This window comes from Tyto alba, unplaced genomic scaffold (genome assembly GCF_018691265.1).
Source record: "Tyto alba isolate M040663 unplaced genomic scaffold, T.alba_DEE_v4.0 Super-Scaffold_1, whole genome shotgun sequence".
In the NCBI taxonomy this organism is placed as follows: domain Eukaryota; kingdom Metazoa; phylum Chordata; class Aves; order Strigiformes; family Tytonidae; genus Tyto; species Tyto alba.
Genome location: NW_024881261.1, coordinates 28945235 through 28960092, shown reverse-complemented (window position 1 = coordinate 28960092; position 14858 = coordinate 28945235). Strand labels below are relative to the sequence as shown.

At 36.2% G+C, this 14858-nt stretch overlaps 1 protein-coding gene and 1 long non-coding RNA gene across 6 annotated transcripts in view; one reads left to right on the top strand and one right to left on the bottom strand.

The window, feature by feature from the left end:
• Window positions 1-13569, top strand: part of LOC116961887 — a 31134-nt gene extending 17565 nt beyond the window's left edge. For 2 of the 4 annotated variants that reach the window (XR_004407202.2, XR_004407199.2), the window contains 3 exons: window positions 3269-3317; window positions 6276-6372; window positions 10193-10291. This is a non-coding gene — a long non-coding RNA (uncharacterized LOC116961887). Of the gene's footprint in view, window positions 1-3268; window positions 3318-6275; window positions 6373-10189; window positions 10292-13260 lie in introns of those variants that run through there. The other 2 variants (XR_004407200.2, XR_004407201.1) reach the window with 2 other exon arrangements.
• Window positions 3835-9354, bottom strand: SFTPD (surfactant protein D). Of its 2 annotated transcripts, none has more exons than XM_032994158.2 (4): window positions 8864-9223; window positions 6923-7088; window positions 5394-5471; window positions 3835-4656 (listed from the first exon to the last, which is right to left on the bottom strand). In XM_032994158.2, exons 2-4 carry the CDS (start codon window positions 7071-7073, stop codon window positions 4280-4282), a joined length of 606 nt encoding a protein of 201 aa, XP_032850049.2. In that variant the 5' UTR covers window positions 7074-7088; window positions 8864-9223; the 3' UTR covers window positions 3835-4279. The 2 variants fall into 2 exon arrangements, with proteins under 2 accessions (XP_032850049.2, XP_009971650.3); XM_009973348.3 differs by lacking the exon at window positions 8864-9223 and adding an exon at window positions 9247-9354 and having other exon boundaries at window positions 3836-4656.
• Window positions 13570-14858: the final 1289 nt, after the last annotated feature.

Below are 14858 nucleotides of genomic sequence, written 5' to 3'. Positions count from 1 at the left end.
CCTGCCAAACCCTGGTTTCCTAACAGGCACTTCAAACCAGATCCGAGTCCCCTTATTATTTTTAAAGGTGCTACTCTTAACAGCCATGCATCCTGTTCTGATTGTGCTTTAAACCCAGGTGTGTTTGTATAACTGTAGGTTAATATGATTTTGTAACAATATGTTTCAACTTCTGGTAATGAAAATCATGTGCAATCTGACACTCTGAGGTCCAGACAAAGATGTCCACTATACCATTAAACAATACTCCTAAGAAAATTGTTTTCCTCTGGTTCATAAGAGTTGTAATAAGGCCATTAGTATTTCTACCACTTCTCAGCATGGTTTCAAAACCAGCTAACAAATTTCCTGGTGGCAAATATTTCTTGTCTTATTTACTCTTAGTGTTCTTCTAAAGAAAATCTGAAAATAAGAGTAAAATGTATGAAAAACCTTCACCCTACTTTGTGTTTGCAGAACTGCTAGGATGTCGCAGCAGCAAGTACTGGTATTTTTCCACCATATATTTTCTTTTCTGTAGAAAAGAACAGAGGAATAAAGTAATTATTATTCTTTAAATTTGGTTTCAAAAAATAATAAATAAATAAATAAAGGAGATACACTGGTCACAACGTGTACAAGGTAAGGTAGCCCTGCCAGCTTGTGTCACATCCTGCCAGTTACTATATTCACATAAGGTTGAATTTGAACTTAATGTTCCCAAGAACCATGAGCCTTGGGTTTTTTAATCAAATTTCTACAAAAATCAGGAAGCTGCAGAAAAATACTTACTTGCTGTAATTGAAGGTCAATTTCTTTATATGTGGAAGGGATTGATGGGAGCAGAAGAGAGGTTTTTGAGCGCTCAAAATTGCTAATAATATTTCTAAGCTAAAACACCTAATTAAATTATACAGTTGTTCATAAAAGAGAATATCACTCTAGACCAGAGAGAATTCTTTCTGAAATCAATATCCATAATTTTTATGGCCAGACAAAACTTTCACTGTTAAATATACTGTAATAACAATTGTATTAAATTTCTCTTATGTGATATGCAATCCATTTGCTTCAGAAAGGACTGAATTTTTGTGACCTTTTAACTTGTACTAAGATCTTAAGTCTCAAATTCTGCTTTTATAATGTTTGAGAAGCAAATAAGTTATTTACTGAATTAAAGTTCTTACTGCTATGTTGTTTTTCTATAGCAAATGATTATAAATTATGAAAAAAAGACTAACATGGATTTTTCCTGGTCTGATCATTATGCACCAGGGATTGGTTTTGCTCATTGTATTCTTAAGGAAAGACTTTATCAAAATTATTTATCCTACAACAACAGAACAGAGAAACACTTTATTCTGTTTCTTCTTGAGCCTAACCTCTCTGTCCATGTAAAAAAAAAAAAAAAAAAAATCCATTAATATATAACTGCAGAATTTAGAGATTTCACAAAAAAATAGACCGAAACACTTATAACTGTTTTTAAAATTGTTTGAGGGTTTAAATTGATGGGGTTATACAAATACAAGAAAAGCCATCAAAAGAACAAAATAATGATTTCTGGATACTTTTTTTTTCCTGTGGAACCAGAAAGAATAATCAAGTAACATTCTACTGAATATGTACCTTCACTAGGATTTTAATTACCACATATTAATTCCATAAGATACAAACACATTCCAAGCCTGACTGTAGAATATTGATTTTACTAGGGAATTTTATTTCTTCCACATATGACGGTTGACACTGGACTTGTTTTTTTCTCTGAAATTCATCAGTTAGGAGATAAAAGTCCATGTTAAAGAACATGGACGCAGTTTTGTATTTTTTTTATAAAGAAGGCAGGAAACTGGCAGATATCCCCTTCATATCTTCAGTTTTGTATATGAGGCGGTCGAGACTGTGGCCGCAGGACAAGGAGGGCTGCTTTAGAATGGTGTAAGGGGAAGGCTAGGGCATAGCAAGAGTTAAGTATAATATATGGAGATATTTTACGAAAATAACTGAGGAGTTTCGTTCAATTATGTGAAATGCTACAGATGTCAGTGTGAACCATAGAGGGGAAAGTGCTGCCTAGCAGTTCTTTGACTGGATCTGAGAAGTTTTTATTTTTAAGCAGCATGTGTGTGCTTGATTAGTGTTTTGGTTTGGTTTCTTTTTTTTTCCACTAGTAATGGCTTAAGCAGAAATAAACTTGAGTCTGAGTCCTAGCCTAGATGTTTTGCTTACTGATGTATTAAAAATTAGCTTTTGACTGAAAACATAATGTTACTTTTCCTAACTGTATAAAAAAAAGAAGTTTTGAAGTCTAAATCTATTTAGAGACAGGTGATATATTGTGTTAAGCCATTCATAACATTTTATACATTAAGGATTTTAGCAAGAGATTTGTATAGCCATTTTGTAAACACAGATGGAAATTAACTGTTGATTAACTAAAGGAATAGCTTACTCCAAACCTAGTTGGAGATCTATGTAAATGAATGTGAGTTTGGTTCAGATAGCAAAAGATCATGTTAGTAGAGTGATTTTTGTGTGTATGTGTCCTTCTCCAACATGATGCCTTCTTATGCCAGGTAATCATCTTGCTCTAACAAAGAATCTGTACAGTTGAAAGACTCAAAAATTGCTAACAAGGTTTACTCATTGAAGTACTAGTAATTAATATGCAAGAGGTAGAGGTTGTAAACTGTCAAGAGTTGAAGTAAACTTACAACTCTTCCTAGCAACTTTATTGCTGCTTCTAAGAGCTGAGCCGAAGAAAATGAAAAGGTACTAGTTTAGCCTTATCTTTTCTCAAAGCAACCTGAAAGTCAAAATTTTTGTCATGGCATGATCTCTTCCCTTCCCACATGAAATCTTTGGCCAAAATGTTATCACAGTCATAGGTCTTAAAGGAAGCTATTTGGTAAAACAGGTTCACACTTTGAAATCCATCCAACGTGGTACCAGGTGTACTTTTTCTATTTCAAAGTCCCTGCCCACTCTCAGATCAACTGGAGTGCTGTATGCAAAGCTGGACATGAATCCTTTGCTGCAAGTAGCCCCTTATCTCCTGCTAAAACTTTCCTACTTGACAGGGCTTGAATAACTATGTGAATAGATCCCATCCCTTCCTCGGTTCAGGCTAGGGACAAGGAACAACACTGCCCAGAGTCAAACCCAGGTTCCTATGGGCCTCCTGCACAGAGACAGATGTGGGGGTAGAGGAGGAGATGAAGTAAAAGAAAAGTGCTTATGCGTGTATTTTAACTCCAGTGTTTCCTTTTTTTTTCTTCCCCCTCAGGTGGTATGAAAATGGCAGTGGGATGAGCCTGGGATTTCCTCACTACAAGGTAAGTGTGTGAGAATTTGCTACTTGTGGTATTTTACTGAGCTCCCATTACACACCAGCTACCCAAACTAAGTAGTGGTGAAAATATTTTGTGCAAAGATGCTTCCTGATCCTAGTGGATTGGAGTCATGGTCTGACTCTGTGATTGCTTGGTATGATATTAGCAGAGTAATAGTTTGTGCTTGAACTGAATGAACTTCCAATCTTGCCTGCTGCCCCAAAATAGTATGTGGTGGTACAGTGGTTTGGGAGAAGACAGGTTGCCTTGTATCACTGCAATGGTCATGGTTTCATGAGGGAAGGTGATGTTTGAGCAAAAAAAGTCAATCTTTAGTATTTTATACACATATTTCTACGTCTACATGTATCTAGTGCAATTTATCTTTGTGTCTTGTAGAGAGTCGCTTCTGAAACTAAGTTAATTGTAACTGGTACTGTTAATATTTTGTTTTATAAAAAATTAGAGGTGCTGAATGATTCAGTGCATGCTTCAATGTGACAGAATACAAGCCCTATAAATCAGAAACATACAAAACCTGAGATCATCATTTTTCCAGTGAAGTCAACCTCTGCGCATTTCTTTTAAGATGGAAACTATTATATACTTGAAAATGCTTCCACTACAAAGCCACAGGCAATTTTAACTTGACGCTTTTCCAATATGCCAAGTTAAAGCTTGGAATTTTTCTCTAATCTTCACAAAGGTACAGTGCACAGAGAGTCTGCCATGAAAAATGAATGCTGAGCTATTCCTAACCCTCCAAAAGAAACAAACACAGCAGATTAGACACATTTTAATTAAGTTAATCACCTACCACATTTGGCATTTTCTTAATGAAAAAAATTTCTATAATATGATTAATTTTAGATTTTACAACATTGAATCATCACAGAAGTTGCATAAATGTGAGACATAGGATATTTCATTGTCTCCATACACTGAGGTGGCTGAAAGACCATTCTTTAAAATTCACAGATTGTGAGGCGATTCTGGTTGCATTTTTTGTCATTCCAGCTCCCATCAGTGTACATCTCTACACATTTTTCTGTCCCTTTGCCATTAGGCTCATGTGTGTGCCACTTGGTATAATTCAGAGGCATGCCATTCATATATGTAAATTGGCCCGAAATCTCACCCTCTTTAATGCCCAAGTAAGCAAATCTGTTATACCGTTTCACAATACCCAAAATAGCTTTATTCTCCTCCTCATTTGTGGGAGTTGCAAGAGTTCCTCCAGCCTCTTCACAGGATTCTAGTGCGGATGCAAAATCAACTTCCTTCCCATTGCTGGTAAGTATTTTCTCTCCTACTTCTATTATTTTTCCATCCAAAGTAAGCACTAAAACATGAGAAGAAAAAAAACAGTTAACTTTTTACATTTCCTATGGCATATTGATGAGAAAGCACAGAAAGAGAAACAAAGAGATGAATAAAAAATTGGAAGTGGTAAGAGGAATAGAGAGCAAGAATGAGAATGAAGCATGAAGAGGAATAAAGATCTTTAAAATTTTACCAATTCACTAGTTGTTGACTAAGTGTAGGGTTATGCTGCTTGTGACCATCTGTCATTGTCTTCTCCAAGACAAGGATGCCCTACTAACTTTTGATACACACACTATCAGCACTTTTATATTGTGTGTACTCTCTAAAGAGAATCAATTTGCTTCAAATTTGAACATGTGAAACAGAAATGATAGTTTTTGTGATTTCCTTTCTCAGTACAAAACAATTTACCACCTTTAACAATCTGGGTGCTGATGATAGATAAAAATGCTAGCAGTGTGGTACAAGGCTGTGGACTTCCCATGAATCCATGTGGAAAGTGTAACATCAGCTGGAATAATTTTTTTAATAAATCAAATTTGAATAAATGTGCATTCATGTTCCTGAGAGAAATCTGTTTCTTCAGGGAAAATGAGTCCTGATCTCCCCTGCTTTGGATGAGAAAACGGAGTTTTGGGATGTAGTACCATTTCCAAGTGTGATTTCTTTCCTGCAGGTCATGATTCTATAAGTAATTTTGTCTATTGCACTTAAAAGTGATTGAGCTGAAAACGTAAAAATAGGAAAAATTACCGCCTTCAAGTCTGGAAATTCGATGTTTCAATTCTACTAAAACATTGCAGAGTTCAATGTACAGAGAACCAGGTAGACCTATACAGAGAAAAAGAGAAGTTATACAAAAGCAAAACTAGGCTCTGCTGTTAGGAACAATTCCTTGGATAAAAGGAATAATTTTCTGGAACTGGCTAGCACACGGTCTATTTTTTTTATCACCTGGTTTAAAATAAATATTTTCCCAATATTTTTTCATACTGTTTTTAACCTGTATTAAAGCAAATGAACAAAAATCTCCAACCATCTGAAATGCTGATCATTCCCTTCTGTACAGGAGAAAATTAATTTTTCTAGATTGAAGCATTTTGTTTATCATGTCTGTGAAAGTGGCTTTTCCAAAGAGAATTTGTTTCAGTCTAATAATCATTAGTGAACAAGGGAGATTTTGGGGTGGGAACTATTTTCTTTTAATCTGCTGGGCAGATGTTTTGGGTTTTTACAGTGTGATCTTATTTTAACGGAAACAATAAACATTGGTATAGGAGGGGTCTTGCACAGATTGTGTGAAATACAGTCCATCCATCACTGCTTGCTAAAGACGGGAACTCACTGTAAAGCTAGTTACTTATTTTCGTACAAATTTCCATGGGTAAGAATGGTACTAGTGTGCTCCCATTATTCACAACTAAAACAAATGGCAAAGCAGCAGCACAAAATACTGCTGCATCTCCCTCTCTCTAAGTTGCAATGGTGCAACTCCTCTTACTGCATTTCACAGCCAGTAATAAACAAGATATTTGACCTAATAAAGAGAGTCCATGTGACTGACAGAACATTACATGGACATCAGCCTTTATCACAGGGTGGTCCAATATCCCCTTTTTCTCTTTTCTCACCTAGTGGCCAAGCAAGACTACATCTTTCAAGGGCTCCTAAGGGACCTGGAAAAGAGAATCATCGTTTCTTTCCAGTGGATGCGTATTCTGGAAGCTTCAGGGTAAAACAGAACCTAATCTCAAACTGAAATGTGCAACATACATGAATAATTTTGATAATGGACCTAGAGAAAGCATTTCTACACAGAAAGAAATTTTTACACAGTGTGAACTGGGGTGTTTTGCAACTACCATCTTTGAATACTAGAGAAATGTGCCAGAAGCCTTCTAATTACACTTGCAAATACCAGAATAACATTTTCTTCATATTTAGAAAAAAAGCAATAAAAAGCTTCTGTTGTGAAAGAAGCAACTCCCTTTGCAAGGTCAATGGGAAAGCCCTACAGATATATATATTTCTATAAATATAATACATAGAAATACATATATTTAAGCATTGTTAAAGTGTTAATTTTCCCTCTTTGTTTGAGCAGAGAGAGGAGGCTTATCTTTTAGAAAAAAAATTTAAATAGACCATTTCCTCTATTCAGTTTTCTCTCCTCTGTTTAACACAGATGCTTCCTTGACAGCACGTGTCCTTCTGTGTTAACTGTTTTTATTCATGTAGTCTTCATGACAAGGATTTATTGCAAAAAAGGGAAGTTTACTTACCTAGTAGATGTGGCTGTCTTTTCAAACCATCTCTTCCAGACAGTCCAGGGATATCCAATAGGCCAGGAACTCCTGGACATTTACAGAGTGCATGGCAAGTCACTAGCAAGACAGTTACTGCTGTGAGCATGTAGGAGGAGTAAGACAACATGATTGCTCAAGTCAGCTGTAAGAAAACCCACATATTTGTCAGGCAATGAATCTGTAAGAAATTGTAGGCAGTGGTTTATATAATTGAACATTTCCCCTCTCCCCCCCCATTTGTCCCTTCTTGAAATTTGCATTCTTTCCTTGTTTAAATAAAGTCTATACGTATAAGAGATTCTCCAGATCTGTTTTTCTACCATTGCATAGCTTATACAAAAAACTGTTTCTAGACTGACATAGATTGGCACACTCATTACAGAATGACAGCTATACGTTTAGGAGTAGCGAATACAAATCAACCTTTTTGCTATCACTGACTAGTTGTTGGATTAATCCTTGAGAAATGATGGGATCAGATGTAACTTATCACGCTTAAGCCATTAGTTGTCTGTAAGGGCTATAATCACTCAATGAAACATAGATACATATGCTACCAACCTGAAAGACACAATCTGTTACAGTGGTTGTGGTGGTGGTTTGGAGCTAGTTAGTAATCTCTTTAAGCATGGTACTTATTTAAGCACATTTTTTGAAATATGAGAACTGATAGTGTGTTTTACACATGGGCAAAATTTTATAGCTCAATTGACATTCCTATCTTGTTTTGAACAAAATTCCACGAGCTTGAAAATGTCAGAGTTAGTCTTGTAGAAAATGCATTTTTGCTGGTTGACAATAGGCCTATTCATCTTACTTTATCCTTTCCAGATATAATATTAAGTAGGGTTAGAATCTCAGTGCTGAGATATCATGACTTATAAAGCACTCTGAAACTACAGCTCATGGGTTTAAAATGCAGCTAGTGGATGTGCAGCATTAGTAATGCTGTGTGGTTATAAAACCTGAACTGATGGACTATAAGCCACTACAAGATGGAGATATCCACTTATTGGCATCATTCAGTTGCAATAATGAGAGAGATAAACAAAGGTTCAAGATGCCAGAATGGGTATCCCTTTCTAATGAGAGGACCCTGATGGGTTGACTCTCATGCGAAACACATAACTTAATGCACATGACTTCACTTTTCTTTCACCATGAATTAGAGAGGATCATGTACTACACTCTCCTAAAAATTTCCATCCTTAAAAAAAATAATCAGAATTGACAAGATCACTTTAACTAACACATAATATGTTCTAAATCCAGCTCCGCTTAAAGTTGAGAATAAAATCTTGGTTGGCTTTAATGCTGCAAGGTTAGTAACACCTGGGTTCATCAGTTAAAACAAGCTATTTGTTTCAAAGCATATATGCCAAGCAGAATCAAAATATCAGTTTAATATTGATATCATTTATTAAATGGATACACTAAAACTGGAATGAGCTTTTTTTTAAAAAAAAGAGTATTGTTTACATCTTCTAGACTGACTCTGTTGTAGAAGGCTTTTGACATTATTCTAAGTCTGCATCAACACCAACTCTTTTAAAGGGCAAAGTTCACTTGTTTTTCTAGAGGAATGTCTCATCAAAATAAATTCGGTGGGACATACCCTTGAACATAAGATTACTGAATTACGTCATAAATTTCAGTATTTTGAAGTATATAGGATCTGTTTAAGTAATAGCAGTGTCTATTCCTCATGGTCAAGAATTTCCACGCCACCAGAGAACACATGTGCTGTATTAAAAGTGGTGTTGAATTTGGTGTGTTGAATCTGAAGTGTCCTAGGCTGTTTACCCTTCACTATACTGAAGGCTAGCAGACACCTCTGACAATGCTGGCCAATGAGTCAGAGAGCAGATTATTAAAGTCTCTAACACAAACCTACCTTAGGTGGCTAGGAATACTTACATCTCTGAGATAACAAAATACAATTACAGCAGTTACTCTTCATCTGGTGGTGATCATTCAGGGAATTACATTTGAATGGACTAGTGCATGCAGCTCATAATTGGATCATGATGCAGAGTCAGAGTCCTGATCAGTTAGAGTAAAATGGAAAAAGCAGCTCTTCATTTTTCATCCAGTTTTAATGACCTTCATCAGTCATTACAATCTGGTGTCCTTCAGGCATCTCCTCATCTACTAAAATTGCTAGTATAAGCAAAGTAAAAAAAATACTAATAAAGGAAAATTCAATTTAAAAATGTAAATATGACCACAGAAATGAACAGGAACAGGTTTGCCTTCTAGCTGAAGTTCTTTGAGATTTATTAAAATGAAATTCAACTTACCCTTCTGCTTCAAAGTGAAATGAAGAGTTGTTCACACAAGTCTTCTTTATATAGTGTTGTGTTTGCTATATGACACTGCTGAAGTGGAGACTGGATAATGAGGGTATGAATGAGCCTTTTCAGTTTTGCTTGCACACGTGTTACGCAAATACTGAGAACAATTTTAAGGGTTGAGAAATTTCTTTTTGTTTTATAAAAACAAAAAGCCAAAGTTGGAGAAAAAAAATGATCTAAAACTAACAGATAACTCCAGATTTGTAGACATTTACAAAACATATAAAAGTGTAAAGAAACTTTTGGTGATTCTAAGTAATAATTCTAAGTAACATTTTTTTCTTTTTCTAAAAAAGCAAAAATGGCCAGGAAGGTGCTCTTGTTAATTAGGGAAGCACATTACCTTCCAGATAGAATCTGACCTGATAATCAGAATTCTAAACTTTGCTTCCCATCCTGGTATCTGATGTATTTACCTTACTTTAATATAATTTTCTAGCTATGTGTATGCTCAACGTTTGTGTGAGCATCCGGACTCTTCTGCATGTAGAGTACAGATGATCTTCAGTTGGTCAGAGGATCCTGGAAAAATATATATATATGCACAAAGTCCTCAAACAAACAACATTTTCAAGTGAAAAAGAAACCTGAGGCTTTGATCCTCTGGTTGCCCAGCAATAAAGATTGGGATCTTGTGAATAACTTCCTTCTGGTTCTGATGTCTTCTACTGTAAGGACATTTGTGATTGATCCTAGCTGAGGTTTGTTTTATGAACCTCAGCAAGCCTACACATCAGTCCCTCACCTTTAGGATAGAAATAGCTCTGCTTCACAACTTTTGTCTATTTTGCCAACTTACACTGTGGTCTCTTAAGGATAGAGCAGTTTCTACTTTTCATTTGCATTTTACTAAAACTATGATCCCTAACTATAGTGTCTTTCTACCCAGCAGAATTCACAGCTGCAAGCCAAAATTCTTCTGGCTCCTTGTTCAACAAATAGAGATGTCTAATATCAACCGGCTGACCTAGGTAATTAAAAATAACAAAGCAGGAAATATGTTTAAGATCCCCTTTATAATTAACTTAGTCACTTAAATCCACTTCCATTCAGAACTGTGAGCCTTGTCCTGCAGTTAAAAGTGCTCTGCATGGTTTGTCCTCCTTCTCAAAAAAAAAAGAAAAAAAAAAGAAAAAGGCAAACTGAAGAGATATCAGTGTCCTTTTTAGCAAATGATGATTTAACACTCACAAATGTATGTTATAAATAATCTGTCTTTGAGTCCTTCCTCTACCTGATATGCAGCAAAGCTTTGAATGGAGGCTGGTCATTTTACAAGATGTCTAATCCTACCCATTGAAACTCTTTCCTTCTGTAGTCCAAATGATGTAGATGAAAAGAACTGGTGTTATGCATATAAAATGTGGATTAAATGGTACCCAGGAGGTAAAATACCTAGTTTCTGAATCCTGCTGCAGTTTGGGAATAGCACAAACAGCAGGCAATTCAGCACAATCAAGGCATGGGTAATTCTATTTCTGAATGGCAGCAGAACTCTGAGGTACTGACAGCTCTAAAAAATTTCTGCAGTTGCAAGATAAGATGGAACTTAATGGATCCAGATTTTGGGAAGTAATATTTTAAATTATTAGGTGACAAAGTTCTTAGGAATCTAACTTACCAGAGCACAATCTCAGATAGATCCAGTTTCTATGCAACTCTGCTACAGTTGTAATGGTTAATACTGTTCTGTGATATCACTGCCCATATACATCCTCCACAAGCATACACGCGCATCTTTAATGCATGAACAATGTGATAACTCTTTGCAGATTTGTATGATTTCTTCCACCTAACACAATTTATCGTTAAAAAAAAAAAAGAGACAGAGAATGAAAGAAAGAATTGGAAACATTAATCAGGGAAGTCAGTAAAGCCCCACAAGTTACACACTCTGTCCATTCAGAAAACAGTGACATGAGTGAAACATGATTTAAGATGGAGAAAAAAATTATAAATTTTTATCTTTTACCAAAACTTTAAAAGCAGCATATATTTGCTAACGGTTCTTCTGCCATGAATCAGATTATACTTTCACAATGCAAGCTGATAAGAAATCTAAAACATAATCCACCATGAGAGATTACTTAGTCATTAGATTTACTTTCCTTAGTTATGTGGCAGAGAATCAGGGAAAACAAATATACTGGAATAAGGAAGGAAGTAAGTAAATATTTTTTTTCTGCAACCTGGCACCCCTGTAAAGGCTTGGTATTCTGAAATTTACAGGTAAACTCGTGTGGTAATGACTGAAGATCTTTAGCTGGGTAACACCCACAAAACCCAGCCAGGGAACCCTAATGGTTTCAGTGGGCCCCAGATACTGCATCCTTTTTTCTGTTAAGTAGAGCAATAAGATTCATTCTCATGTCCCCTAATGCATTAAATATGCTGTCTGGTTAATACCAGTGAATTAAACCCAAACCTCACACTGATCTGCTCAAGTATTAGCAAAGGAGAACATGGAAACTAAATCAATCTTCTCTTCAGAGGTGGCGTGTACCCAGAAAGACTGGTTCTTTATATAGCAGCTGTGCACACTGCCCTCAGAAAAGTAATCTGAAAACTAATAACTGCCAAGGTGGTTTCAAAACCAGAACCAATTTTAGGTAGCTGTCAAACCTCTAATTTTCAGAAAACAAGGTGAACTCTCGATTTTGCTCAGCACACTATTTTGAACTGAGCTGATTACTAACCCCCTTATCATAGCCCTATCTGCATAAAACTATGCTGCACACTTTTATGTAAAATGAAGTGCTGTACAGCCACACTAGTTTATTTTAGCAGTCTGTGAGACATTAATCTTAAATGTGTCACTGTGCTGCAAGTTCCCGATACTAGCTCTCTGAGTTTGTTCTTGGCACAGCATCTGTGTGGTAAGCAGGTGTGGTCAATTCTCCATCTTTACCTTGTTCAAATCAACATTCATTTTTTATATTTGGGTAGTTTCCACTGTAATCTGTTTGCTCTGCTGCTACAGTCTTAAAACCATGCAGACTTAGGTGCCTATAGTCAGTTCTAAGAAGACTCATTGGCATCAGCTTCACCCATCAGAAGAAATATAGGGAACTAAACATATGTCATCCACTAAGTAATGAAATGATCCAATGGGTAAAGTTCTGCCTCCTCCTCACCCGTGGTTTAATTTTATTGACAAAAATCCAAACAATAACTATGGTAAGGTCAACAGTTTCCCTGCCTTTGGAAAACAAGAAATGCTAACAAAATAATTTTTATGCTTGTTTACAGCGTATTAATGCAGAAATAGGATGAAAAATGTAGAGAGTATGGTACCTTATTACACTGCTAATTCTGAAGGAATACAAGTTCCGCTGTGGATGGGTCTTAAAATTTGTATTACTGCTGTGTGTACTCTAGACTTATGCCACTTTTAACTTGAGGGTAAGCACCTTACAGGAAGAATGTAATTGCTGATGAAACACATTGATACTTGTGAACCAACACAGTATTAGTGACATGCTATCAGCTTCATAACGCACCGTTATTTGGGGAAATGGATCCCAGGGCAGAGATTTCTAGGTTTAGGTATAAGCATGTGGATGGAGAGGAAGAGGAATGCTGAATATAGATGATGAGGTTCCTAAAGAGAGGACAGCAGAGATGGCAACAGACCTAGGAGTAGTGGATGTTAAAGAGCTGGCTCCACCAGACTGTACTGAATGGCCCTTGCATAGCATTGTTCTTACAAAGTACAGAAAATGTAAGTTTAAGATAAATAAAGGAAAAAATAGCCTTCAAGCATTTCAATTTAAAAAACTCGCATTCCCTTCAACCTATTTTCCATTCTCGGAAAGGCAAATTCAAACTATACTATCAAGAAAAGGGGTGACCAGGTTTTTCAGAACTTTTGTTAAAAAAACCAGGCATGATTCTTTCCTTCAAAAAACTTATTAACTTAAAACTACATTAATGGAAGAAATACTTGCCCTTTCTTTTCAGATTATATCTGATTCCTTCTCTCATATACTTGAAGCAACTGATTTAAACTACAGAGTCATTGTCAGCATACTACAGGACATCAGCAAAGCAGCCTCTTGGATTATGTGAAAAGGCAAGTTACTAGACAAGTCATTTTGACTGAACCATTATTTCTATGCCTTGAAAAAAAATGAGGGAAATTCAGCCAGAGCACATTAAAACAAAGGCATCAAGCAGCTCCTACTTTGACATAACGTGGCAGATTTTTAGACACAGCCTTGTTCCTTCCTTCAGGCAGGACAAGTACTTTCCCCTTCTCCCTTCCCAAATTCTCCCTTCAGGTTTAGTACAAATTTAACCATATGATAAATCAGCTTCTGCTTTATCCTTTTAGAAACAAAGAGTAACCCAGAAATAACCTCATTCTAACTTCACAACCTAATAATGATTTCCAGTTCACCTGTGTCTTACCTGTTTCACAGCTAGAGAAACTAAAGTTTAGAGAGATGTTATCCCTGGGGTCTTTGAGGAAACACAGTTCTTTTCCAAAGTATTAATTCACTTTTCTATCCTGTAGGCCATATTACTGACTCTGTAAGTCCTCCTTGTATCTTCCATGCTAAGCATGTAGCCCTCTATGGGAATACCATGTAACAGTATGGGAGATGATTACTAATCCTTGGTCAACAACACAACAAAATTATCCACAACAATATCAACTAGTAATGTCACGATGGAATAAATATTGCCTTTTTTTTTATCGGAAATAGTGCAAAGACTAAACATAGAGGGCTTCTGCCATATTGTGTTCCCATGGAGATGAACTGTACTGTGTCTCCCCTATCAAAAGTGGTAATAGGAAGCAATTTATGCTTGAACAGCCACTGGCCAACATTGCCTTGGAAACATATGCTTGTAATTCATTTCTTGCCCTTATAAACAGCCACCTGGTCCTTTTTATCAATTTAAAATAAAGATAATCTAGCCTGTAGATAGCAAAAAAATCCTGCTAAGCTGTTATGACGTTGTTATTGCTGGGAAATGGCCCATCTAATGTCTCGCTGATAAGTGTTACAACGTATATATCCAAAAGCATTGTCAACATTTTATTTGCAATTGAAATTCAAAGTCCTTGGGAGAAACTTGTTTTTGAAAACACATGGCAGAAAATGTAGAGTTACAAATGAAAATTATATACTCACTGAGCTGCTGTTAAGATCTGATGGTCACAGTAAAATGAAACTGCTTTGCATCTCACTGAAGGGACTCCAGCTGGTAATGAATTCCCAGGAAACACCACACATTGTGATTGTTATTGCTGTTATGAGCTGAAAATTAAGACAATAGGTATTACAGAATTTCATTTTGCACAGAACTTTTCAGGAGATTGAACACAAAAATCTCTGTTTTAGCTGATTGTGTTGTTTGAAGCATACGGTATTTAATATACTGAATCTGTTTCTTATGGAGTGGCACATTTTTAGATTCTAATTAGCACAAAAGTATAGAGGAGTGCTTTACACCTCTTTGGCAGCCGCTAGAATTTAAGGCAGTTCATTATTTCAGTTTCCATGGGAAGTGGAGCCCCTGAGCACCCGCTCTGAGCCTCCAGGTAGCCA